The 26,455-nt window shown below is 46.6% G+C and overlaps 2 protein-coding genes across 13 annotated transcripts in view; one reads left to right on the top strand and one right to left on the bottom strand.

The window, feature by feature from the left end:
* The window catches only part of BAZ2A (bromodomain adjacent to zinc finger domain 2A), a 35,230-nt gene extending 20,682 nt beyond the window's left edge, over positions 1-14,548 (top strand). For 6 of the 7 annotated variants that reach the window (XM_007081511.3, XM_042992550.1, XM_042992551.1 and 3 more), the window contains 24 exons: positions 28-528; positions 666-726; positions 2,013-2,121; positions 2,288-2,389; positions 2,549-2,759; positions 4,053-4,153; positions 4,482-4,547; positions 4,732-4,965; positions 5,113-5,367; positions 5,747-5,961; positions 6,731-6,805; positions 7,021-7,201; positions 7,308-7,367; positions 7,560-7,704; positions 8,244-8,902; positions 9,059-9,281; positions 9,371-9,526; positions 9,634-9,785; positions 9,946-10,235; positions 10,334-10,466; positions 10,558-10,704; positions 11,089-11,315; positions 11,436-11,579; positions 11,682-14,548. In XM_007081511.3, the coding sequence (XP_007081573.2) occupies positions 28-528; positions 666-726; positions 2,013-2,121; positions 2,288-2,389; positions 2,549-2,759; positions 4,053-4,153; positions 4,482-4,547; positions 4,732-4,965; positions 5,113-5,367; positions 5,747-5,961; positions 6,731-6,805; positions 7,021-7,201; positions 7,308-7,367; positions 7,560-7,704; positions 8,244-8,902; positions 9,059-9,281; positions 9,371-9,526; positions 9,634-9,785; positions 9,946-10,235; positions 10,334-10,466; positions 10,558-10,704; positions 11,089-11,315; positions 11,436-11,579; positions 11,682-11,847 (4,613 nt within the window). In that variant the 3' untranslated portion in view covers positions 11,848-14,548. The remainder of the gene's footprint in view (positions 1-27; positions 529-665; positions 727-2,012; positions 2,122-2,287; positions 2,390-2,548; positions 2,760-4,052; positions 4,154-4,481; positions 4,548-4,731; positions 4,966-5,112; positions 5,368-5,746; positions 5,962-6,730; positions 6,806-7,020; positions 7,202-7,307; positions 7,368-7,559; positions 7,705-8,243; positions 8,903-9,058; positions 9,282-9,370; positions 9,527-9,633; positions 9,786-9,945; positions 10,236-10,333; positions 10,467-10,557; positions 10,705-11,088; positions 11,316-11,435; positions 11,580-11,681) is intronic. The other variant, XM_015537283.2, reaches the window with a different exon arrangement.
* A 395-nt stretch (positions 14,549-14,943) lies between these two features.
* The window catches only part of RBMS2 (RNA binding motif single stranded interacting protein 2), a 93,095-nt gene continuing 81,583 nt past the window's right edge, over positions 14,944-26,455 (bottom strand). For 5 of the 6 annotated variants that reach the window (XM_042992556.1, XM_042992555.1, XM_007081510.3 and 2 more), the window contains 5 exons: positions 22,227-22,304; positions 21,828-21,938; positions 21,160-21,240; positions 20,672-20,757; positions 14,944-20,144 (listed from right to left, as the gene is read on the bottom strand). In XM_042992556.1, the coding sequence (XP_042848490.1) occupies positions 20,677-20,757; positions 21,160-21,240; positions 21,828-21,938; positions 22,227-22,304 (351 nt within the window). In that variant the 3' untranslated portion in view covers positions 14,944-20,144; positions 20,672-20,676. The remainder of the gene's footprint in view (positions 20,145-20,671; positions 20,758-21,159; positions 21,241-21,827; positions 21,939-22,226; positions 22,305-26,455) is intronic. The other variant, XM_042992554.1, reaches the window with a different exon arrangement.

Here is a 26,455-nt window from a genome sequence, read left to right as displayed (position 1 = left end):
TATCCATCTTATCCCTTTCAATTCCAGATAACACCTTTGACCTGAACAATGGTAGTGATGCAGAACAGGAAGAAATGGAGACTCAGTCTTCAGACTTCCCACCATCTCTGACCCAGCCAGCCCCTGACCAGTCATCCACTATTCAGCTCCATCCAGCAACTTCACCAGCAGCCCCACCAACAGCCTCCCCGGCAATCTCCCTGGCAGTTTCGCCAGCAGCCTCCCTGGAAATCTCTCCAGAAGTCTCCCCAGCAGTTTCGCCAGCAGTCTCCCCAGAAGTTTCTCCAGTCATCTCTCCAGCAGCATTCCCAGCTGTCTCTCCAACTTCCTCAGCAGCCCTTCCACCAGTCTCCTCAGAAGTCTCCTTGACGGCCTCCCCGGTGACCTCCCCAAAAGTGTCCCCTGCAGCTTCCCCAGCAGCTGTCCTCCCAACAGCCTCCCCGGCAGATAAAGATGTCAGCAGCCTCCCTGAAACCACTGCCGACCTGGAGGAAATCACTGGAGAAGGAGTCACTACTTCTGGTAGTGGTGAGTGTCCAGATTCTGTTTTACTCCTAGCCAGTTCCAAGAAAAGTTTCTGTCCTATGTGACATTTAGCCCTTCCCTGCTGGCCTTCCCTGTTTTGCTTGAATTCTTAACTCGATATTCCTTGTCTTCCTCCCAAGGTGATGTCCTAAGGAGACGTATTGCTACCCCAGAAGAAGTTCGTCTTCCCCTCCAGCATGGGTAAATGCTCTAGTTTGTTCCATATGTTGACCTTGACAAATTTAACGAATGACTCTAGGAAGGAGAGAGGTCATCTCTTCTGAGATGGAGAGGAATGGGCTAGACAAGAATGGATTAAAGGACAGTTATCTGCAATGATAATGCCTGACATTCTTAGGCTATTCTTCTCCCAGCATCTGCCTCCCCTCACCTATTCTTCCCTCATCTAGTGGCTACTTTTTTTTTGCTCCAGGGGCTGCAGCTGTTATCTTTTCCAAAGTCCGCTGGTGACCCTAGAGCTCAGATATCCAAATTAGCTGACTTGTTTTATATGCTTAGAGAAGGGATAGCAGTGAATGAGGAATGGCTGAGTTCTGATAAATTGGGATTGATTATTTATTCATTCATTCATTCATTTATTTATTTTTTTTTTAATGCTCTTTGGAGAGGTAAGGGCAGGAATGGTATTTGACCAGAATGAGCAAGCCAGTTGACATCAAGGGACTTATAAGAATAACTGCCTTCCTGATCTTCTCCACTCCCACCCCTCTAGGCTACTTGTGGTCACCAAGTCTGAGTTCTGCTTAAAGGGTTGATTTGTTTTTTAATATATATTTTTGAGAGAGAGAGACAGGCACACACAGTGCGAGCAGGGGATGGACAGAGAGGGAGAGACAGAATCTGAAGCAGACTCTAGGTTTTAGCTGTCAGCACAGAGCCAGATGCAGGGCTTGAACTCAAACTGTGAGATCATGACCTGAGCTGAAGTTGGAAGCCCAATTGACTGAGCCACCCAGGAGTCCCAGAATTCTGCTTAATGTTTTGAGAGAAAGATAGGGCTTAGTCTTAGAATAATCTGTTTCTCAGAACAGAGTTCCTCACTAAACCTTGGCCTATGAAGGCATTTCATGGAGTCAGCAGCAAGTTTACTCTTCTGCTTGCCTCCCCACCTGTCTTTTCTGCCTTTACTCCCTCAAGTCTTCTTCCTCTTTGCTGGAAACCCAGACATTGCCATGAATGGCATCAGGGAGGGGGTTCCTGGCTGCTCATTATACTGACTTTATGTAAAGGCAGGAGTGGAGGTCTTTCTGGGCACACGTAGTTGGGTGGGTTACTTTTCTCCAAGGCCCTGAGGGATTTGTGGATCTGCTTTCCAGCCAAGTTTGTGTCTCATGCTGTTTGCGTCTACATGCAGTTCTAGCGAGACAGATGCAGGGAGGGTCATCTCAGTGGGCTTGGCTCCTGGGATGGCTTGTGTGTGGGTAGGGGTGTGACCTGGCGGCAGGGCACGTGTGCTTCTCTGGCAGGTGGCGGAGAGAGGTGCGCATCAAGAAGGGTAGCCACCGATGGCAGGGGGAGACATGGTATTATGGCCCCTGTGGGAAGAGGATGAAACAGTTCCCAGAAGTGATCAAGGTAATGTAGCTTTCACGGGCTTTTTAAGGGAAGCACAGGCCCCTTTCTTGGGCCCAGTGGCAACAGGCTAGCATTTTCTGCTCTTTGGCTTATCCTTGTGCTATTGCTGGACCAAGGCATGATAGGGCTGTGACTTCATTAATGCCACTTTTCCTTCTCCTTTTAGTACCTGAGCCGCAACGTGGTACACAATGTCCGTCGTGAGCACTTCAGTTTCAGTCCCCGTATGCCTGTTGGAGATTTCTTTGAAGAGAGAGACACACCAGAGGTGCACATTGCAGGGTTAAATACACTTTTGTCTCTGAGAAAGAGTTGGTGGACAAGCTGTAGCTTCCTCTTGTGGGGTTTGGAGGTTCTGGGCATTGAATGATTCAAGGATCTGGTGGCTTGCACCCTCACATTATAACAGGTTTCTTCATTACCTTAGGGCTTGCAGTGGGTGCAGCTCTCAGCAGAGGAGATCCCTTCCAGGATTCAGGCAATTACGGGGAAACGGGGCCGACCTCGAAACACTGAGAAGGCCAAGACTAAGGAAGTCCCCAAGGTGAAACGGGGACGAGGTCGGCCACCGAAGGTCAAAATCACTGAGCTGTTGAATAAGACAGATAACCGCCTCCTAAAGAAACTGGAGGCCCAAGGTACAGTGGTGTTTCTTACTTTAGGATTCTGCTTGCTATGTGAAGTATTAGAAATGTTAAGGACTTGCTGATGCCTGGGTTTCTCAGGAGCATGACTGATATTAATTGTCTGGACAGAATGAACCTTCTGAATCACCTTCTCCTCCCTGGAAAGCAGCACCAGGGTCCCAGCGCTTTTGTGGTACTTTTTTAACAACCAGTTTCTTCTTGAATTGCTTATCCTAGTGGAGCCTTGGGCAGTCCCCAGATGTTGATAGGAGAGGAGAGGGCTTCCATGTCCTTTCTTGCCATCTTTTAGCTCCTTGGCTTATTGGTTTGGGTTGTACACTTTTACCTTACTCATTGCCACCATCATGGAGGTTCAGAATTCACATCTGAATCTAAAGATTATTCATGCTGTTTTAGTGGATAGACAGGTAATATGTGTAATTTTTCAATAAATATTGCATGTACCCTGCTGTAGAGTGAAGAATTTGAAAAAATTTGAAAAAAAGTCTTCTGACTCCTCTTCAGAGTTCCAGCTCTGCCACATTCTGACCACATGACTTGGAGCAAGACACATTTTACTAGAAGTGTATACTGGTTTATCTGCAGATAGTATCTATCTAATTTGGAGGGCTGCTGTATAGCTGTGGTGCTGGTAGTGTGTCCATGCCAGAATAGAATATGTATTATGCTATCAAGAACATCAATTCTAAAATATTCTATTGTTTGCAGCATTCCACTTCAATATGCAGTCTTGCAAAAGCAAAGAAATTTGTATTTTTTAGTAGAGTAAGGCATAAGAGCCGAACATAAGCAATAGTTATGTCACTGTTGATCCAGTTCTACTGCGATGTCCATTACTTGAGCCCTTTCTTTCTGGCACATTTTTTGTTAATTGGTGCCTCCAACTTTGGAGACGACCCTCTTTCCCTGGCAGTTTTCTTTCTCTGCTCTAAAATCAGTGTGTGGGTAGCTGCCCTTGTTGGGTAGCCTGGGAGAAAGATGGGCTACAAAGCTACTCTGTTGGGGCTTCTAGGACCCCTTCTAAAGTAGTCCCACCTGTTTTAGGGGCTGGGACTTCTGGACAGGAGATACCATTTGAGTTTTTTGTGCTACCCCACAGCCAGTGTCTCTTCTACATTCCCCCCCCCCTCCCCCGCCCCCAACATTTTCTTATGTGTACTAAAAACCAAACTTTTAGATTTTTCAGGGAGCTGCTTGGGAAGCCAGCTTTGTGACAGGCATGTGCTACTCTGAATGCTGGAGCTCTATCTGCCACACCCTTCATTTTTCTTTCTGCCCTCACAGAAACACTGAATGAGGAGGATAAAGCAAAGATGACTAAAATCAAGAAGAAGATGAAGCAGAAGGTACAACGAGGAGAGTGTCAGTCTACTGTCCAAGGGCAGGTGAGGGACATCAGAGAGATTACACAGTGGGTTAGCTTTTCCTACAGTCTGCTTTGTTGTCTCTTCTTCCTTCTCCCTCATTTGCCACCTCCCCACCTCATGTAGCAGCATACCTTCATTACCTGGAATTTTGGGGGGCTTGATTTAGAAAATTGGGCTTGTTCGAGAATCACATGGGTAACTCCAGGGTGAGAGAATTGATCCATTGCCAACCCCTCATCCCATCTCTCACCTCTCCTCCCCAGCACCCTTGTCTGTTTTTGAATCCTAGCCCAAGCAGAGATGCTTTCAGAGTTTGAGGAGAAATGACTTCCCTTATGGTTTACAGGCCAGAAACAAGCGGAAACAAGAGACCAAGAGCTTAAAGCAGAAGGAAGCTAAGAAGAAACCCAAGGTAGGTGCATGTACACACAAGTATAACTTTGAAGTCACCAAACTGATTTTGCAAGACATGTGTGAGTTGGTCTTGTTTTATAGCCATGTTTGTGGGTTCTGAGGTCGGGAGGATGGGGACCAGGGAAGGGTGGTGACTGGAATCTTTATGGAACTCTTGGTTCCTCTCTCCCTTGGGTGAGTAGGTGGAGAAGGAGAAGGTAAAGACAAAGCAGGAAAAACTGAAGGAGAAAGTGAAGAGAGAGAAGAAAGAGAAGGTAAAAGTGAAGGAAAAGGAGGAAGTGGCCAAAGGCAAGTCAGCCTGTAAAGCAGATAAAACGCTGGCCATGCAGAGGCGCTTGGAGGAGCGGCAGAGGCAGCAGATGATCTTGGAGGAGATGAAGAAGCCCACAGAGGATATGTGTCTGACTGACCATCAGGTAGTGAGGGGACAGTAACAGGTTCTGGGTTTCTGGGTTCTAGAAGGGCCAGTTGTGCGGACATTTCCATTCAAGGAAGAACTTCCTAGATATCCGGACTGTTGCCTTCAGTTATGTTTGACAACCCTACCACTTTTATCCTTACAGCCTCTACCTGACTTCTCACGCATCCCTGGTCTGATCCTGCCCAGTGGGGCCTTCTCAGACTGCTTGACCATCGTGGAATTCCTGCATAGCTTCGGCAAGGTGCTGGGCTTTGACCCTGCCAAAGATGTACCCAGCCTGGGGATCCTACAGGAGGGACTCCTGTGTCAAGGCGACAGCCTGGGTGAGGTGCAAGATCTGCTGGTGCGGCTCCTGAAGGCTGCGCTCTATGATCCTGGCTTGCCTTCCTACTGTCAGGTGAGGGCCTTTCCCAGATGGGTTGGGGAGCCTGGGATCCAGGGCTTTGTCTCAGTTTTGTTTTCTCTTTTAGTTAAACATATGAAAGCCCCTCCCTAAATGAGGGCAAGTGAAGGGAGATCTGATTTCTTCTTATTTCTGTTTTCCTTATATTTTCTCTTCTGTTTTTCTTTCTGACTTCCCTCGGCTTATTTTATTTTCCTTTAGTTTTACTCCTTTTGTACCTTTTCTTTGTCTTCTCATCACATCTTAGCAACTTTCATTCTTTACCTCTTCTCACCTCATAGTTGTCTCCTAGTGTATTTTCTTATTCCATATTCTCTCAACTTGTGTTGTTCCACTTTTTCTTGTAACTCCTATTCTGTTCTCCTCCAAACAGTCCTTAAAGATCTTGGGAGAGAAGGTGTCTGAGATCCCACTGACAAGAGACAATGTGTCTGAGATCCTGCGCTGCTTCCTCATGGCGTATGGAGTGGAGCCAGCCCTCTGTGACAGCCTGCGCACCCAGCCTTTTCAGGCCCAGCCACCCCAGCAGAAGGCTGCTGTCCTGGCCTTCCTTGTACATGAGCTCAACGGTTCCACGCTCATCATCAAGTGAGGGGCTGGGGTGGGGAAGGTTACTGTATGCCTTGGTGGGAACGAGAAGGGGAGGAGTTTAGCCATCCTGAAGTGTGTGGTGGGTGTATCCACTGCCATGCTCTGGAGATGCTGGAGCAACTTGGGACTGTATCTTCGTACCTTCCCAGGGAGAATCTAAGACTTTTATCCAACCTAGGCTGTAGGATGAAACTCCTTTTTTCTTTTCTTTTTTTTTTTAACGTGTATTTTTATTTTATTTTTTATTTATTTATTTTTTTTTAATGTTTATTTATTTTTGAGAGAGAGAGAGACAGAGCATGAACAGCGGAGGGTCAGAGAGAGAGGGAGACAAAGAATCGGAAGCAGGCTCCAGGCTCCGAGCTGTCCGCACAGACCCCGACGCGGGGCTCAAACTCACAGACCGTGAGACCATGACCTGAGCCGAAGTCGGACGCTTAACCGACTGAGCCACCCAGGCGCCCCGACGTTTATTTTTATTTTTGAGAAAGCCTCCGAACGGGGCGAGGGGAGGGGCAGAAAGAGAGGGAGGCAGAGGATCAGAGGCAGGCTCTGCGCTGACAGCAAGCTCCATGTGGGGCCCAAACTCAAAAACCATGAGATCATGACCTGAGCCAAAGGTGGAAGCTTAACTGACTGAGCCACCCAGGTGCCCTTCTAGGATGAAACTCCTGTTCAGCTACAGCCCCTTCACCCTTGAGTCTCCCTTCTTTTCTGTGTTTGTTACCACTTCTACCTCAAAATCTCATTCCCTGTTCTCCTCCAGTGAGATTGACAAGACTCTGGAGAGTATGTCCAGCTACAGGAAAAACAAGTGGATTGTTGAAGGCCGGCTCCGGAGGTAGGCACAGGACAGAGGATGGAGCCCAGAGAGGAGAGAAGGGGAAAAGGGTGAAGCATAGCCAAGACTTCCTTTTGCCTGGAACTCGATGCTGCGCATATCCTCTCCCCTGGGGCCGGGATCTTACCCCAGGGCTCAGGATGGCTTAGATTCCAGGTGTTCCTTTTGTGGCAGTCTCAAGTTCCTCACCACAGCTTCCTTTAATCTGTTTCAAGACTGAAAACTGCTCTGGCCAAGCGAACTGGGCGACCGGAGGTAGAGATGCAAGGGCCAGAGGAGGGCCTGGGGCGGAGGCGCAGTTCTCGAATCATGGAGGAGACCAGTGGCATGGAGGAAGAGGAAGAGGAAGAGACTGTGGCGACTATCCATGGCCGTAGGGGTCGAAGAGATGGAGAGGTACTAGCCACACATTGAGGACAGTGGGAGTTAGAAAACCGATTTTTTTCTCTTTCTTGATTCTAATAATTCCCTTTCTCTCATTGTCCATTTGTTTCTTTTTCAGGTTGATGCCACAGCATCAAGCATCCCAGAGCTAGAGCGCCAAATAGAAAAACTCAGCAAGGTATTGTGCTCCTAACCTCCCAGGAGCTGGAGATGTGGGCTGCAAGAGATTTGATCACCTTATGAGTGGGGTCCCAGATGGTATCAATTTTATAGGGAAGCTGAGAGCCATTGCCCTTTTCCCATGTATCGGACAGAGTTACTCTTTGGAAATGTGTTTTTTATTCATCTTCTTTTTCCGCTGCCTACCCAGCGTCAGCTCTTCTTTCGAAAAAAGCTGCTTCATTCATCCCAGATGCTTCGGGCAGTCTCCTTGGGTCAGGACCGCTACAGACGCCGCTATTGGGTCTTGCCCTATTTGGCTGGTATCTTTGTGGAAGGAACAGAGGAGAGCTTAGGTAGGTATTTCATGGGAGCCTGAATTGAGTCCTATCTAACCAAAGTTAACCAGTTCCCTTTCTTCTATCTAGTCTTTTTGGGCTTTTTTCATTTTATGAAAATCAGTGTAGTATAGTGGTTAAAAGAACAGGCTCTGGAGTAAGACTTCCTACCTACTTGCTCTGCCATTTACCAGCTAGCTATATGCTTCAGTTTCTTCATTTATAAAGCGGAGATAATAATAGTATGTGTACTTCATAGGGTGATTGAGAGGATTAGAATGAGTTAGTTCTTAGGATAGCGTTTTACATCTGGTTCTTAATGAGTGTTAGCTTATGATTATGCTACTTCTGATGATTACTTGAGAATAGTGTTTCTTTCCCAGATACTTTGTTTATTGGCATAACAACTTGTTCCCAACTGAATCTCAAGCTGAGGAGGGGGCAGGGCAGGGGGATTAAGTCCGAGAGAAAAATAAAATGTATATCCAGTATTATTCACTCTTTCCTTCTCCTTATATATCAGTGTATGTCTTAAGCTCTTCACTTTCTCTTTACAGTTCCTGAGGATGTGATAAAGCAGGAAACTGACTCCTTAAAAGTGGCAGCCCATCCAGCCCCCAGCCCAGCCCCCTTCTCTCTGAAGAAGGAGTTAGCTGGCTCCAGCACCTCTGCCAGTACTCCTGCCCGGGCCCGAGGCCGACCTCGGAAAACTAAGCCTGGGTCTATGCAACCTAGGCACCTTAAATCCCCTGTTAGGGGTCAGGGTTCAGAACAGCCTGATGCCCAGCTTCAGCGTGAAATTCAGCCCCATCCTCAGCTTCAGGCTCATGCTCAGCCCCAACCCCAGCTTCAGCTCCATCCCCAATCCCAAAATGGGTTCCTGGAGCCAGAAGGCTCCCCCTTGTCCTTGGGTCAGAGCCAGCATGACCTCAGCCAGTCAGCTTTCCTGTCTTGGCTGAGCCAGACTCAGAGCCATGGCTCCCTACTGAGCAGCTCAGTCCTCACACCTGACAGCAGCCCTGGAAAACTGGACCCAACCCCAACACAGCCCTTGGAGGAGCCAGAGCCTGATGAGGCAGAATCCATCCCCGATTCTCAAGCTCCCTGGTTTAACTTCTCAGCCCAGATGCCTTGCAATGCTGCCCCTACACCACCCCCTGCAGTTTCTGAGGACCAGCCTACACTCTCCCCTCAGCAACCTGCCTCCTCCAAGCCAGTAAGTGGCCAGAATTAGTGGTATGCAATTGACTTCATCTTGCTACAGGCTCCACTGCTTGCGTGCGGGCTGTTGCTGAAGCTGGGGCAAGGGGTAGGGCCATTAGGTTCCTCTAAACACTAAAATACCCTCATCTCCTTACGTTTCATCTCACAGATGAGTAGACCCAGTGCTGCCAACCCCTGTTCTCCAGTGCAGCTCTCTTCTACCCCTTTACCTGGGATGGCCGCTAAGAGGCGAGCAGGAGACCCTGGGGGAACACCACAGAGTCTCACAGGGCTAGGACAGCCAAAACGGAGAGGGAGACCCCCCAGTAAGTTCTTCAAACAGATAGAGCAGCGTTATCTAACCCAGCTGACTGCCCAGCCCGTCCCCGCAGGTGAGTACCCTTGGGGTGGCATCAGATAGAGGCCATGGAATTCATAGCTAGTTCCCCACTCCCCACCCCCACGCGTAAAATCTTCACAGAGATGTGCTCTGGCTGGTGGTGCATCCAAGATCCTGAGACACTGGATGCCACGCTCAAGGCCCTGCACCCCCGAGGCATCCGAGAAAAGGCACTTCACAAACACCTAAACAAGCACAGGGACTTCTTACAGGAAGTCTGCCTACGACCTTCAACTGGTAAGATACTTTGACCCAAAGCTGAAGAGCCAAGAGTAAATGTTGAGCTGCTGCTGTGGACAAGAGCCTGATTGATGGGCCTTTCCCTCTGTCTTCTGTGTTCTCAGACCCCATCTTTGAGCCCAGTCAGCTACCTGCCTTTCAAGAAGGGATTTTGAGCTGGTGCCCCAAAGAGAAGACCTATGAAACAGACCTGGCTGTGCTTCAGTGGGTAGAGGAGCTGGAACAGCGGGTTATCCTGTCTGATCTGCAGATTCGGGTACACTGGGGCTGGCACCGGCTAGGAAGTTGAGGGGGAGGTGTTCATCTCTTGGACTCTGTTAGGAAAAACCTTGGGTCCTCACTTCACAAGTGACCTCTTATGATGCTTTTTTCTATGCTTATTTACAATGAGTTTTGTTCCTCTCTCCCACCTGCAGGGCTGGACCTGTCCCAGCCCAGACTCTACTCGTGAAGACTTGTCCTACTGTGAGCATCTACCTGACTCTCAGGAGGATATCACCTGGAGAGGTCGAGGTAGGGAAGGACTGGCACCCCAGCGTAAAACTACCAACCCTCTGGACCTGGCTGTGATGCGGCTGGCTGCCCTGGAGCAGAATGTGGAGCGGCGGTATCTACGGGAGCCCCTCTGGCCAGCTCATGAGGTGGTGCTAGAGAAGGCCTTGCTCAGCACGCCCAGTAGTGCCCCCCAGTGCACCACTACAGAGATGTGAGTGATCCCTCTCGCCCATTCTCAGTCTTGGGGGAGAAGGGGTAAGTTTAATGGGTCCTGCTCCTCATCCAAAGATCGCCACCTTCTCCCCCCAGATCATATGAGATCACCCCTCGCATTCGAGCATGGCGACAGACACTTGAGCGGTGCAGGAGTGCAGCCCAGGTGTGCTTGTGCCTGGGCCAGCTGGAGAGGTCGATTGCCTGGGAGAAGTCCGTCAACAAAGTGGTAAGAAGCTGGGACAGCCAGCCGGGTGGGTGGGGTCACTAGCAGGCAGAGGCTTGAGTGCTCACCTCGCCTCTTCATATCCTGGGTCTAGACCTGTCTCGTCTGCCGGAAGGGTGACAATGATGAGTTTCTTCTGCTTTGTGATGGGTGTGACCGCGGCTGCCACATTTACTGCCATCGGCCCAAGATGGAGGCTGTCCCAGAAGGAGATTGGTTCTGTGCAGTATGTTTGGCCCAGGTAAGGCTTCTGCTTTCTCATTCCCACTTCTAAGCAGAAGTCAGAGGTTTTCTTTCTCACCCCATTTGTTACTAGTCCTACAGATAACCACTTCTTACCATGCCACAGTCTCTCCTTGGAAAGAGCTCCAGGCTGGGTGCTGGGAGACCTGGGTTCTTTCTGGTCCTTCTTTGGAAAAGTCACTTAAATTCTGTAGCCTCACTTGCTTTCCTCATGATTATACTTTTTCCTTTTACCTCCTTTATTGGCTTACATGAATAGATGCACATGTGTGGAAGTATTTCGAAGCCTCAATCACACTTAGACAAGCAGGGATTGTAATGAACTGGAGGGTAAGCGAGTACTCGTCCAGCTGTTACTCATCTCACCTTTTCCCATCCTCAGCAGGTAGAGGGAGGATTCACTCAGAAGCCTGGTTTCCCAAAACGAGGCCAGAAGCGGAAAAGTAGTTATGAGCTGAACTTCCCAGAGGGGGATGGCCGCCGACGCCGGGTACTGTCAAGGGGTCGAGAAAGCCCAGCGGCGCCCCGGTACTCAGAAGAAGGGCTGTCCCCCTCCAAGCGGCGGCGACTCTCCATGCGGAACCACCACAGTGATCTCACATTTTGCGAGTGAGTTGAATGAATTCTGGGGACTTCTGGCTCTACCTTTGCCTCAGTAAAGGGCTAAGAGGGGTCAGGGTATGTGCTTCCTGTGATTCAGCCTTCTCTGTCCCTTTAATGAAATGACAGGATTATCTTGATGGAGATGGAGTCCCATGACGCAGCTTGGCCTTTCCTGGAGCCCGTGAACCCACGTTTGGTGAGCGGGTACCGGCGCATCATCAAAAACCCTATGGATTTTTCCACCATGCGGGAGCGACTGCTCCGGGGAGGGTAGGTAGACATCAGCACCTCCCCTGGCTGTGTGTCGCTGCTGTAACTCTTCCTGCCCCCACCCCCCACCCCTACTCACAGCTCTGCCTCCATCCTGCCCAGGTACACCAGCTCGGAGGAGTTCGCGGCAGACGCACTCCTGGTCTTTGACAACTGCCAGACCTTCAATGAGGATGACTCTGAAGTGGGCAAGGCTGGGCACATCATGCGCCGCTTCTTCGAGAGCCGCTGGGAGGAGTTTTATCAGGGAAAACAGGCCAATCTGTGAGGCACGGGAGGTGGGGAGTCACCTGGTGGCATCTCTCCCTGCCCTCCAAACAAAAAATACCCTGCCATTCTTACCTGCTGATGCTGCCCTGGGTCCAGACTCGAGTCAGAGATCTAATCCTGATTTTTGACCCCACCCTTGGCAGCGCCCTACATCCTCTTATCCCTACCTACACCCCTTTCTCCCTTTCCTCCTCTTGCCCCTCAAATAAGAGGGGCAGAGATGAGGTCCTTCTGGACTGAAAGCCAAAAAAAGAAAGAAAGAAATAATTTTTCCTTTCTGTTTTATTTCCTAATTTAAAATGAGGAGGAGGAAAGAAGTCCCTGCTTCCTCTTCCCAGCTTCTTCTCCTTCCCTGTACGTGCCCCAGCATTCTGGGGCTGTTTAACAATAGCAATAGTTCTAGTGAATGTGTGAAACCGAGAAACACTCTGTACTGTGTGTGGACCCGCAGTGACGGCCAGTAAAGTGGACTTAACTCCCAAGTGTGTCGAGCCGGACACCGGGCCCTGAACATGCTGCTTCCATGTTCAGTCCCTCCCCTGCTTCTCACTTTCTCAATTTTTCCTTTTCCCTACTTTCAGATTTTCTCTCATCCAATAATGTAAAACTATCGTGTACGGGTTCCTCTCCCCCTCTCTCTTCCCCCAAATCTTTTTTCCCTTCAAAGGAAAAAGAAGTTCAGAGGTCCCTTTCTCTCTGTCCTCATCTTCCTGCCAATAGCTATCCCATTTATAATGTTGGATACTCCTCATGTGCTGAGTTTCTAGCCTTTTTTGAAACTCAGTAGCTGGGGAGAGGGCAGGGAGACACCCTGGACCCTGGGCCTTCCAGCCTCCTTCCCCACCTCTTACCCAAACCTCCCTCTTGGGAACTCCTCAGGGACAACTACTGCTGAGTTTGGGCGCACTCCCAAGATGGAGGCCAGGTAGCAATCAGCTGGCCTCAGAGAGAGGTGTGTGTGTGTGTGTGTGTCTGTCTGTGGGTATGTGTGGTGTGTGTGAGGGAGTGGGAGAAGGGGGGAGGGTGGGAGGATGCTGTGATTGTGCCCTGTGTTGTTTGATGGCATCCAGGTTCCCTAAGTATCCGTTTTTATTTCCACCTTCCCTAGTGTTTCAAACCATCACATTTTTGTCCTTGGGAAACCACAGGAGCAGTTTTTCTGGGTATAAGGCTGTGTCTCCTCTCCCAGGCATTTCTGTTCCAGCCTCTTCAAACTGTGCAATCTTTCAGCAGGAACTCCCTCTCCTTTCAGTAGCTTGGAGTCTTAAGCTTCTGTAGGGAGAGGGGTAGAACTGGATCTTCTCCTAATCCCATGAGCTTCTGTGGGTTTAGTTGTGCTTTTCTTCCCTTACCTACTTCATACCCGGGGCCCCTTTCCCAGCAGCAGAGACCCCAGAGCACAAGAGAGTAGGGAAGAGGGCTCTGGGCCCACCGCTGCCCTACATGTGACTATGCCCAGGTTAAGCCCCAGCTTGTGAGAGGAAAGCTGCTAACTCCCAGCCACAGCCATGGGCCCCCACCCCCTGCTCTCCTGCTCAGCAGAGCCCCTCCCATCAGAGATTACGGGTACTTGCACTGGGGAGGCGGCTGCTGGCGGCCCAAGCAGAGAGCCCAGGTGACCAAGAAATGTTCCATTGGTGGGGGAGGGCGTGCCAGGCAAGGTGGAGCATTCCTTGTCCTTCTGGCAGCACTGGACAGCCACTGAAGGGGGTGGGGGGCAGTGTGGGGAGGTCCTGGGGCAGCCCCTTTCTTATTCCTTTATGCCCCCCACCTCCCCCATGGCCTATTTCTAAAGTCGCCTTTTCTGTCAGATAAACCTCAAAACTTTTAATTTTATGTTTTTTTGTTGGGTTTTTTTTTTTTTTTTTTTGCTTTTAAGAGGTGGATTGAAGAATATTTGAATTGACTTTATATTATGCATAAATATTTATATTTTATCTAAATAACTGCGCTGTAACAAAGTTTGTGTTAGTCAAACGTTTGGAACTGTTATAGTTGGGGGCTCTTCTTTCTCCCCATGGCAGTTTTCCCCTGGTGTAAAATGTACTAGATTAATTTCTATTGTTGGAGGCGAGGTGGACGGGGGAGTGAAATCTCCATGTTCCTGTTTTGTATTCCTCTCCCAGCTCCATCTCTTTCCCTAGGGACCAGGCACTCTTAAGGTGGGGTGGAGTCCTAGCCTCAGTTTGAAGAAGTGGGGGCTTTAAGGGGGGTGGGGTAGGGCATGATCAAAGGGGCCATTTCTCATGTTTCTTTCCCTCATCTTCACTGCCCCTTGAGCTAGGTGGATTTTTCTCTTCTTGTCAAATAAGAGTATTCGGTAGGGAAGGCAGGTAAAAAAAAAATAATAAAACCCACCCCCTGCCCCTTTGTTTCCCCTCCCCTCTATCAGTCTGGTAACAGGAAGAAACCACACCATCGACACCAACAAGTTTCCATGTTCCTTTTAAAACAAAAGGGACTTGACTTTTTATATAACCAAATGTGGTGTTTTAGTGACTTTTTGATAATGTACAGTTTTTTGTGAATTTAAATTTATTTCTTTCTATATTTTTAGGACCAATCTCATTTTTAATAAGGTTTAAAAAAGAAAAAAAAAGGTCTAGAGAAAAAACTCCTGTTTTTGCCATGTGATGTTCCACAAGTGCAGCTGTAGAAAAGTGCTTGTCAGTTGAAATAAAAACCACATTTGATAGAGATTCAAAAGACTCTTGTGTATTTATCTTCCCTTCAGCATAGGTTCTCACACTTGCCTAAGGGAAAGACTGGGTGTTAGGGTATGACTTGTATAGGAGACAGCAGGCAGGGGAGCAATATGCCCCTAAACTTCCAAGGTGTAGCCCCAAACCTCCAAGCTTGGCCTTTGCTGTACAAGAGGCATCATTGAGAGTAGGATTTCTGCTTACGTGGATGGAACAGATTCTTCGTGCTCCTGGCCAAGGTGCTGGAGCAAAGTGGGATTCAGAGGGCCTAGTGCCCACCTTGTGAGATGCCGCCTTGGCTTCCTAAGCTGCCACTTGTGTTCCCACAGTAGCAGATACGGGCCCATCACCAACCTCCCAACTTCCCCCCCAATGGATAAAACACCAGGAGGTAGACTTTTGTGTTTTATTTCAAAAGAAAAGTTGAAAGACAAAATGAAGCTCTACCAAATTGTAGGGAAGGAACATGAAAATACCAAGGGTCAAAAAGGAAGAATAAGCTAAAAGGTAGGTGGCACTGGCATAGACACGAAAAGAGTATACAACTAGAAGCTTCCGGATAAAGGAAAAAATGTACAAAATGTATTTGAGTATAAATTAAACTTCTCCTGTCCAAGATGACGAGGGCATGCTAGAAAGCACCACTCACAAAAAAACGGGATAGGGACACCATAATGGAGTGAGGACCTTTACTCAGGCTGGGAAATCTCCCCACCCTCCAGTCTGGAAGTTTTATTTTGGTGAACCCTCTAAAGATACAAGGTACAGGAACACCAGCTTCCAGCACCATAAAAATCAAATTCCCTTTTTGATACTTGTTAACCCTTCTTGGCTATACAGCAGCCACACTGGTCAACTCCCTCAATCCTCAAGTTCTGAGATGTGCACCAATGGTGGTGGTTCTGGCAGTGGCTCCCAAGCATTAATTAACATCCTAGGCAGTCATTACATGGCCTGTCCCCGCTCCCCGAGCCTATCACAATGAGATCTAACTGAAGAGTGCACACTATTCCAGGGTGATTAATGAGCTAAAAATCCCAAAGGAGACATTTCAGAAATAGAAATTATTGCATTGGATCATGAACCCTTTCTAGCCTCCAGCTCATGAAGGTAAGGACAGAGTACAGAGGTAAACCAGGTGCCTATGCCCTTGTTTAACTGTGAAATTGTGAGGTAGATGTGTAACAAGGACAAGGAAGTTCTGGTACATGGAGTGGATGTGGCAGGGAGAAAGAGCAATGGTAATGGGCAAGAGGGCACCTGTCATGACTGCAGCCCTGTGGGGAGCACCCCTGGCAAGGTCAGCAAAGATCAGAAGGGTGACACAACTCACAGGCTGGCCTTAGTGGCTGAAGGAAGACCCTCCTTACAAAAGAAAGTGGTTAACAAAAGCTGAGTAAATAGGGCTCTGCTAATGCCTGGAAGGACCTAAAATGTAGCTAAGCACCAAAACGGAGTAATTGGTTTAAAGAGGAATCGGTGTGGCCAGGCACAAGTTGAACACCTAGCCCTTACACACGAGCTTCACAACCCCCACCTTCTTCTCTGAAGCTAGTTTAACAGGGCCTGGGGACAAGTTGAGACCTGATCACTGACCCAAGTTTCTTAACTACTGGTTAAGAAACTCCGTCGCCCTTCATGAGTGCAGTTCTCCTGCTCTCCCAGAAGGTGGAGCATGTGCACAACAGAGCAGGGAGGAGATTCCACCCCCCACCTCCCACCCCTCCAAAAAAAAAGACTAAATCATCCACGATCCCCGCAACATCCCATCCCAGCTGGGCCTCTCAAGCACCTATGTGGTGCAAAGTGGCAACCCATACTTAAGGAGGACACTGAAGCAGCAAGGAATGAGCACTGCAGGCATCAAGGGGGTGAATGAACTCACCGACCAGGTTAAGAAAGGAAGAGGAATGGAGCTAGGCTGAGGTGGCCCAACCCAGGAATGGTTGGTAGAGCAGCACGTCTAGTCTTCACCCTCGACGAACGTAATGTCCTCCACCCCTGCCTATCTATTACTGACAATGGCTGTTGCCTCTTCAGAGCCACCAGGCTTCCTAGTCTGGGCAGCTCTCCAAACTCTTTGGTTTAAAACAGTCTTAAAAAATAACATCTCTCCCTATCATCATTCCCACATCTTCTGTACCCTCTACCCACACCCTCCTCCAAAAAGTCTAATCAGCCTAGGGTTTGAATATCACCCCAGAGGGTGAAAGGAACCGTAGGAACACTGATGTGAGATAGGACAGGCAGGCTCTGAGCCTAGTAAAAGGATTATATCATCAGAAGGGACTTTGATGTATTCTATTTGACCAAAAACAGAAAAGCACAAAATATTTTCAGAATGTTACAAGCATCTGTAATGAGTGGGGGTGAGATGTGACACGCAGACAGTATGATCTTGGCTCTTGTGAAGACAATTCGGAAAATACTAGGCACAGTGTTTAAAGACTTTAGCCCGGCCCGAGGCTGTGAGCTTGAAGGCCCTCCTACAAGTCCCCTGCCACTGCTGCCACTAACAGGCTATTTCATGAGAGAAAAAGCATCCCTCATTCTCCCCTTTCTCCGATCACTCACCCATGTTAGCAACTGACTGTTAGAAATGAACTAACAACTAGGGGGAAAACAGGAGCATAACCCAAACACTAAAATTCCACAGTGCCATTAACTACTACAAAAATAACTTCAGGCTCCCACCACTTCCCATGCTCCAACCTGCCCAAACCAGAAACACTCAACAGAACCCATTATGTAGATTCACATGAATCGAATACACAAAAGGTAACTTCATGATTTAAAACAAGCACAACCCTGGCCCTTTAAACATTAAAAAACAACAACAACACAGAAAATACTATCAAGAGTTCTGGGGAAAAAATTTTTTTTAAGTTAAAAAAAAAAATGTCTGGGAGGGCGGAGGAGAGGCAACAGTTGCATGAACAACAGTTTCCATACCTGAAACGCCCCTGCTGCACTAAAGCTCCTGGGTATAGCAAGGCGCCTCCAAATTATCAATTAAATGAACAGGATTGTGGATTTCTTTTTTCCTCTTCAAGTCCACTTATAAGAAATCTATGGCATACTTGGAGACTCAGAAACAAGAGCTACTTGCCCAGTCGGCCAAACCCTTCTAGAAAGTTACTGGGTTTGGGGCTGTTTTACAAGGGATAAGCCCTTCCTGAGGTGGGACTTACTTATGAGAAAATTAATAGTGGCAATTATGTCCTTTACATTTTATACATGACCCAAGCCGTCCACCTCCCCTGCCTGCAGGGCTGTACAAAAGGGCAGTCGAGGGGCAGAGAGCACAAAGACTCACTTCTGGGACAGGGGGAGGGGTGGGGTGGGGAAGCTGGGTCCAAACTCTTTGTACAAGAACTGACACCACAGCTTCTTTTCCGTCCGCATCATCCCTTTGCTCTCCCAACAGCCAGCGTACCAAACACCCATCCATCTCTCCATTCTCTATCATTCGGCTTGGCTTTCTGTCTCATGGACTGGTGAAAAGCACCTGACCTTGCAGTGAAGGGGAGCACAACTCACGGTGCGCAAGGTAGTGGCTGGGAGAGGACAGTCACAGGATCTTACTTCGAGGGGATGCGCGAAGGCCTTCTCCTCTCTGTCTCCATGTCACAGAGTCCGGGCTTGCAAAGGAGATGGAGTTAAAGAGCAAAATATAGATTTTAAAGGATTCCAACCTTGTAAGTAATGAGATGGGATTTATTGCCCTTTTCTGTCCTAGCTCCCTGTAGTCCTTCCACAAGAAGGAAATTTATTGTTGATATTCCGGTTCCCTGGAAAAGGGATCCAAACACACACGAGGGTAGAGCAGGTTGCCCCGGACAGTTACAGAGAGCTTTGTCCTTCTCACCCTGCACAGCGCACAACACAGAGCGGTCCCCATACCTGGATCCCGCTGAACGTGTGTGTGCACGTGCCTCTCGAGGGCAGCTCTCACTGCATGCAGAGGTGTCCGAGGTCAAAGCCTGGGGAAAATTCAAGGGCCCTAGTTCCGTCCCTCTCAACTAGTTACGCTGAGTGTCAAAGGACACTGTGTAGCCAGGGTTAGGGTGGGAACTTACCAAGTCCTCTGTTACAGGAGGCAGTAACAACACTGTCCACAATGAGGTTTCTCAACCTTGGCACTACCAATATTTGGAGCCAAATAATTCTTTGCTGGGGGAGCTGGGGCCGTCCTGTGCACTGTAAGATATTTTAGCAGCACCCTTGGTCTCTGGCCACTGGATGCCAAGAGCACACAGCCCCCAGCCCCAGGCAAGAGATTTCCAGAGATTTCCAAGTGGCCTCTAGGGGACAAAACCACCTTCTTGGTTTTTTCATCTAGACCAGAACTACTGGTCTAGATGAAGCAGATGATCTTCCACAGTGGGGAAAAAGCCCAAGTCGATTCAACAAGGTCACAGTTGCAAAGGCTCATCTGAGTACAGCAATGTGTGATAGGAAGACAGGACAGAGACCCCGGGCAAAAAAGAAGATCCTTCAGGAAAACAGGAAAGCTGGTATTCCTGTAAACCTGTCGCTGGAGAAGAGACACTTCCTCACACGATGTTGATCTCAGTGATCTGAAGAATCAGTCAGAAGTCAGAAAGTCCACCCTTTTGGAGCTTTCCAGGAAAGACCTAGTCTTCGTCCAAATTTGGCTCAAGGATGGCTTCCAAAGACTGTGGGACTGTCTCTTTAACAAGCCTGCATCACATCTCTCTTTCCTGAAGGCAAAGTCTGGTCTTTCTTCCAAGGTCGTGAGGATGCAGCAAGGCAGAGGGAGGACAAGCTGCTTCCACTGCCTGCTTAGTGTTCTACCTTGTCCCTTGCCCAGGCCTCTAAAAAGTCCACACAAAATTTCATTCAAAAAAGAAATTCACAAAATTAAAAACTGTAAAAAGGCAAAGTGGGCAGGCTCTGCTGTATGAAAAGAGAAAAAGAACAGTCTGGATGAGAGAAAGAAGGCATAAAATGTGTGAAGAAGAGACGGGATGTATGAACTAAGACTTTATAAAATGAAACTTCTGAAGTCTGTATATTCTTCTACACACACCAAAATAAGCCCATAACTAAAATTTGTGTGAGGGTCCACAGTAGGACTTCTGCATCTTTCTTTCTTTCACACCTTTTTTTTTTCTTTTTTTAAAAAAAGAAATGACAAAAATTTTTAAAGCCTCCCCAGAGAAGCCCAACACATCAAACACTGTTTTGCGTAAAGATGAGAAGAAGCTCCAGGCACTGTCTCTTTGGGATATGGAAAGAGTATATTGCAGTTGAAAACAAAATAGAAAACTTTCTTTGCAAAAAAAAGAAAAACAGTTCTTTTGATCTCCTTGGCTGAAGCACACACAAAAAGTGACGGCTCCCCCAGGCTCCATCAGGAATGGAGGAATAAGCAGAGGGCAGGGAGTGCGTAGATTTCTCTTTCCAGGGCCCCGCCAGTGAAAAACGATGACCGCGTGTTAGTCATTAGCAGGACCCCACAGATGGTCTGTATTCCTGGTTGGCCCTCTGGAGTCTGGGAGCATCAGCATTGCAGAGAATTCGTTTGCACAGGCATGCCTTAGAGAGATTGCAGTTCGGTTCCAGACCACTGCAATAAAGCAAGTATCGCAATAAAGCAAGTTCAAATGAAATTTTTGGTTTCCCAGCACATACAGAAACTATGTTTACATTATACTGTAGTCTATTAGGTGTGCAATAGCATTATGCCTAAAAAAAATAAGCATACCTAAATTTCAAAGTACTTTTATCGCTAAAAATGCTAACCATCACCTGAACTTTCAGAAAGTCATAATTACTGATCACAGATCACCATAACAAATGTATAAAAAATTTGAAATATTTTGGAATTACCAAAATGTGACACAGAGACACGAAGTGAGTAAATGCTGTTGGAAAAATGGTGCTGACAGACTTGCTCAAAGCAAGGTTGCCATAAAACTTCAATTTGTAAAAAAAAAAAAAAAAGATGTAATATCTGCAAAGCTCAATAAAGTAAAACACACAAAAAAGAGGTAGGCCTGTACTCAGCACAGACGGGGAGGGGGATCCTAAAGGAGGCAGAAGCCAGAGAGGGGAGGGAGGAGGATGACAGACATGAGAACCTATGGTTCTTACCGCTGTTACTTGTTGAACTGGAAAGAGTAGACCCCATGATCTGAGGGAGCATCCACCGTCACCTGATTTTGCTGGCCGCCACTCTCCTGCACCACAGCCAAGGTAGGAGGGTCACCTTACACATGCCTTTGGTGACTTCCCACTAAAGTAGCCTAACTAGAACCCACCCAGACCCACCCCCTTCTGCACACCCGTGAGAGCACACACACACATGCGCACACAGCATCACCTCCTCAACGATTAGAGCACTCTGTCTTCTTCCCAAGACACTACTCAGTACGAGCAGCATTAACCACTGTCTGTCCAATGTGAGGAAGGGCCTCATTCAAGGACACAGACGAAGTCCTTATTTCCTACATTCACTCACATACCTACCAGCTGACTGGGAACACAGAACCAGCATCACTGTTAGAGGAAGATCTTGATCAGGTGAAAGTCTGCCTGTTTGTTGTCCTATCCTCAATCCAAAGAGACGAGAAAGCTCTTACCTCAGCTGAGACACTAGACGGCGGCACAGGCGTGTACTGGGAGATGTACGCTCCTTGCATAGCAGCAGCCGTCGGCATGTACTAGAGTGAAAACCAGCAACAGGCTCAGAGATGGGCTCTTTGGCTACATTTAAAGTCCCTGGGAAGCTTTAAAAACCACTGATGCCTATGTTCCATCCCCAGAGAGTCTAATCTAATTGTCTTTTTCAAGAGCACTTCAGGTGGTTCTAAAATGCACTGGCTTAGAGAGACGTCCACCTCCATGCCTTCCTTTCCTGATCTTTCCTGCCTTCTGCTTTTGCTCATCACACAGCCTTGAAGCTCTCCTGTGCAAGCCAGAATGCAGCCGACCTACGAGAAACTTCAAGAGCTTCATGCATTCTTCTTTCTATGATTTTCGTAAGGATTTCTAAGGACATGTGTGTGAGCTCCTGGATAAACTGCTATGAAGACAGAAGCACTATTTGTTTAGTTTTCCAAGTAGGAATCAGTTAAAAGGAGTGAACTGGGGAACAGAACGGCCGTATTCTGTTTCTCTCCTCGTCTGAGTGTGCCTTCACTGATGCCGAAGTAACCGCCGCCCTCACTCACAAGTATTTATGCTGAAGAGTATGACACAGGGACCCCTTGCTCAGTATGAGTTGAAAATCAGAAATGTCCTGCTTTACCGTGCCTGTACTGCTGAGGGAGAGGTGGCCCAACTGCTGGGTAATAGGTCCCATCATGGAGGCAGGCTGGAGAGAAATGGGGTGATCCATCCCTGGTGTCAGAACTGAACCCTACAGGCAGCACCAAAGGACAGGGTTAGTGATTCACATCTATCAGGACCACTGAAGGCAGACATTTAAAATTCCTGGGAAACAACACGTGAGTAGTAACCCAGCTGTACAACAGAAACGGGAGCTCTGCTCATTGGTGTGGAGGAGTCCTTGTCTTGGAATAACAAACTCTGAGTTTGTTCTAAGCCAGAACTCACACCCACATTGTTTTTCTTTACATTGTTTTTCCCATTGTTTTTCTTTACATCAAATTGCCTCTTTGGCTTCTGCCCACTTATGAACACTCACTGAAGGCTGCATGAGGTATGACTGGTGGTGCATCCAAGATGGGTTAGGTACTTGTACAGGAGATGTCTGAGTTACTCTCTAATGCAAACAAAATAAACAGACAAACACATTAACTGCCTAGAAACCACTGTTTCTCCCAGTGATCTGATAGTTTGGTTTCAGCAAAACCCCAAAAAAGTTGGAATGCCCCCTCACAACATAGAAACATTAAGAATAAACTCTTTATAAAATATATTAGCAACTCTTACATGTCAACAAATAACCCAATTTAAAAATGGGCAAAGGATAGGAATAGATACTTGAAGATTCACAAATGGCCAATAAGCACATGAAAGAGGTTCAACATCATTCGTCACTAGGGAAATGCAAATCAAAACCACGATGAGATACAACTTCATACGCACTAGGATGGCTGTATTTAAAGGGAGAGGATAACAAGTGTCATATACTGCGGGCAGGAATGTAAAATGGTACAGCAGCTTTGGAAAACAGTTTGGCAACTGCTCAAAAAATTAAACACAGAGTTCCTATGTAACCCGGCAAGTTCACTTGGAGGTATATACCCAAGAGAAACTAAAACATGTGTTGACACAATAATTGTACACAAACGTTCAAAGCAGTATTATTCACAATACCCAAAAGGCAGAAACAACTCAAAGAGACATCAACTGATAAGTGAATAGCAAAATGTGGTATAGTCCCACAAAGGAATGTGACTGATTCAGTCATAAAAAAGAACCAAGTACCACTATATGCTACAACACGTTAAACCTTGAGAGCATGCTAAGTGAAAGAAGCTTGACACAAAAGACATATACTGTATGCTTCCATTTATTTTTTTAAAATTTTTTAATGTTTTATTTTTGAGAGAAAGAGACAGAGCACGAGTGGAGAGGGGCAGAGAGGGAGACACAGAATCCGAAGCAGGCTCCAGGCTCTGAGCTGTCAACACAGAACCCGGCATGGGGCTCGGACCCATAAACTGTGAGATCATGATCCAAGCCAAAGTCGGAGGCTCAACCGACCCAGCCACCCAAGAGCCCTGTATGCTTCCAATTATATGAAGTATCCAGAGTCGACAAATCTATACCCATAGAAAGTATATTAGTGGTTGCCAGGGGGTGGGGGTGAGGGAGAATGGGCAGTGACTACTAATGGGTACAGAGTCTCTTTCTGAGGTGATAAAAATATTCTGGAATTAGACAGTGGTGATACTTGCATAACTTTGCAAAATATGCTAGAAATTACAGACTTGTCTACTTTAAGTGGGTGAATTTATTTTTATTTTTTTAAATTGTCTTAAATATGAAATTTATTGTCAAATTGGTTTCCATACAACACCCAGTGCTCATCCCAAAAGGTGCCCTCCTCGATACCCATCACCCACCCTCCCCTCCTTCCCACCCCCCATCAACCCTCAGTTTGTTCTCAGTTTTTAAGAGTCTCTTATGCTTTGGCTCTCTCCCTCTCTAACCTCTTTTTTTTTTCTTCCCCTCCCCCATAGACTTCTGTTAAGTTTCTCAGGATCCACATATGAGTGAAAACATATGGTATCTGTCTTTCTCTGTATGACTTATTTCACTTAACACTCTCCAGTTCCATCCACGTTGCTACAAAAGGCCACATTTCATTCTTTCTCATTGCCACGCAGTATTCCATTGTGTATAAAAACCACAATTTCTTTATCCATTCGTCAATTGATGGACATTTAGGCTCTTTCCATAATTTGGCTACTGTTGAGAGTGCTGCTCTAAACATTGGGGTACAAGTGCCCCTATGCATCAGTACTCCTGTATCCCTTGGGTAAATTCCTAGCAGTGCTATTGCTGGGTCATAGGGTAGGTCTATTTTTAATTTTTTGAGGAACCTCCACACTGTTTTCCAGAATGGCTGCACCAGTTTGCATTCCCACCAAGAGTGCAAGAGGGTTCCCGTTTCTCCACATCCTCGCCAGCATCTATAGTCTTCTGATTTGTTCATTTTAGCCACTCTGACTGGCGTGAGGTGATATCTGAGTGTGGTTTTGATTTAAGTGGGTGAACTTTATAGCATATGAAGTATATCTCAATTTTAAAATGGAAAAAAATTAGCAATGAGAAACTAGAAATGCATCACAATAAACAAGTAGGTTTACCCCATAAATATAAGGATTGTTCAACATCAGATACTCTATAAAGAAAAGTCAAAACTGAAGGAGAAAGCCATAGTATGAGATGCTGAAAAGGCATTTGATAAAATCCAGCAGCAATTTATTAAAAACAAACAAAAAAACACCAAAAAGTGAAATAGAGACTAGAAACTACATACATATATTGAAAGCTATTACCAAAACCTAGCTGTTAACATTAACCTAAACAAAGAAATATTAAAACCCCTGCACTTATGAAAATAGTAGTTTACAGTAGGGTCAAACAGGTTACAATTAGATAAGAACACAACGGCATAAAATTGGAAAGAAAGAGAAAGCTATGATTTTGCACTGATGATATAACTGTATACCTAGAAAACTTAAAAGACTCAGTAAAAAAAAAAATGCTAGTAGTAGTATTTAGCATGGTAGCTGCATACAAGATAGATGAACATAAACCAATAGCTTTTCTTCAGTGTATCCAGAAGTATCTAGAAATGCTTATAAAAACTATGGAACACTTAGGAATATATTCAACAAGAAAAGTATAAGACCTATGTAAACAACACGAAAACCTTGTTGACGGACATAAAAAGAGATTTAAAAACATGAAAAGAAATACCAAATCTTGGGTGGAGGGAATACTTTTTAAAAAGTCAATTCTCAAAAAAAAAAAAAAAGTCAGTTCTCTTAAACTAACCAATTTAATGTAATTCTAATTAAAATTATCAGTTTTCCGGGGCGCCTGGGTGGCTTGGTCGGTTAAGCGTCCGACTTCGGCTCAGGTCATGATTTCACCGTCTGTGAGTTCGAGCCCCGCGTCGGGCTCTGTGTTGACAGCTCAGAGCCTGGAGCCTGTTTCAGATTCTGTGTCTCCCTCTCTCTCTGCCCCTCACCTGTTCATGCTCTGTGTCTCAAAAATAAATAAACGTTAAAAAAAATTTTAAAAAAATTATCAGTTTTCCAAAAATTAGATAAAATGATCAATCATAAACTTTACACAGAAGAGTAAATGCCAAAAATAGCAAAAAGACTGAAAAATTTGGAACAGGTTTGTCTTATATTGGACCATATTATGAAAGCCACTGTGATCAAGTCAACGCATCACTGGAGTAAGAACAGACACAATGAGCACTGAAAGAGGATAAAGGATACAGAAACAAACCCCAATATTTATTATATGACAAAGGTGACAATTTAAGTCACCATTTTTAATAAAAAAAATTTTTTTAATGTTTTATTTTTTAGAGAGAGACAGAGTGTAAGTGGGGGAGGGAGAGAGAGAGGGAGACACAGAATCTGAAGCAGGCTCCAGGCTCCGAGCTGTCAGCACAAAGCCTGATGCAGGGCTTGCAAACTGTGAGATCATGACCTGAGCTGCAGTCAGATGCTTAACTGACTGAGCCACCCAGGGGCCCCACCATTAATTTTTAATTTAATTCACCATGTTAATAATACATTAATTCAAATATGATGATATAATAATCTGGTGCGAGGACAACTCGCTAACGTTCTGAAAGAATTCCATAAAATCCCTATCTGGTGGGGTACCTGGCCGGCCCAGTCAGTGGACTGTGTGACTCTTGATCTCAGGGTTGTAAGGTTGAGCCCCTGTGTTGAATGCAGAGATTACTTATAAAATCTTTAGGGGTACCTGGGTGGCTCAGTCAATTAAGCAACGACTCCTGATTTTGGCTCAGGTCATGATCTCATGGTTCATGAGATCAAGCCCCATGAGTCTGAGCTCTGCACTGACAACTCAGAGCCTGCTTAGGATTCTCTCTCTCCTTTGCTCTCTGCCCCTCCCAGCTCACGTGGGCATACACGCACTCTCTCTCAAAAATAAACATTAAAAAAAAATCCCTATCTGCTACCATATACAAAAATAAATTCCTGGGGGCGCCTGGGTGGCTCAGTTGGTTAAGCGTCCAACTCTCTTGATTTCGGCTCAGGTCATGATCTCACAGTTTATGAATTCAAGCCCTGCACTGTCAGCACAGAGCCTTCTTGGGATTCTCTCTCTCCCTCTCTCTCTGCCCTTCCCCTGCTCACACTCTCTCTCACAAAATAAACTTTAAAATATATATATTAAAAAAATAAC

Source organism: Panthera tigris, chromosome B4 (assembly GCF_018350195.1).
Source record: "Panthera tigris isolate Pti1 chromosome B4, P.tigris_Pti1_mat1.1, whole genome shotgun sequence".
Lineage (NCBI taxonomy): Eukaryota > Metazoa > Chordata > Mammalia > Carnivora > Felidae > Panthera > Panthera tigris.
This window is presented reverse-complemented; position numbering and strand designations above follow the sequence as displayed.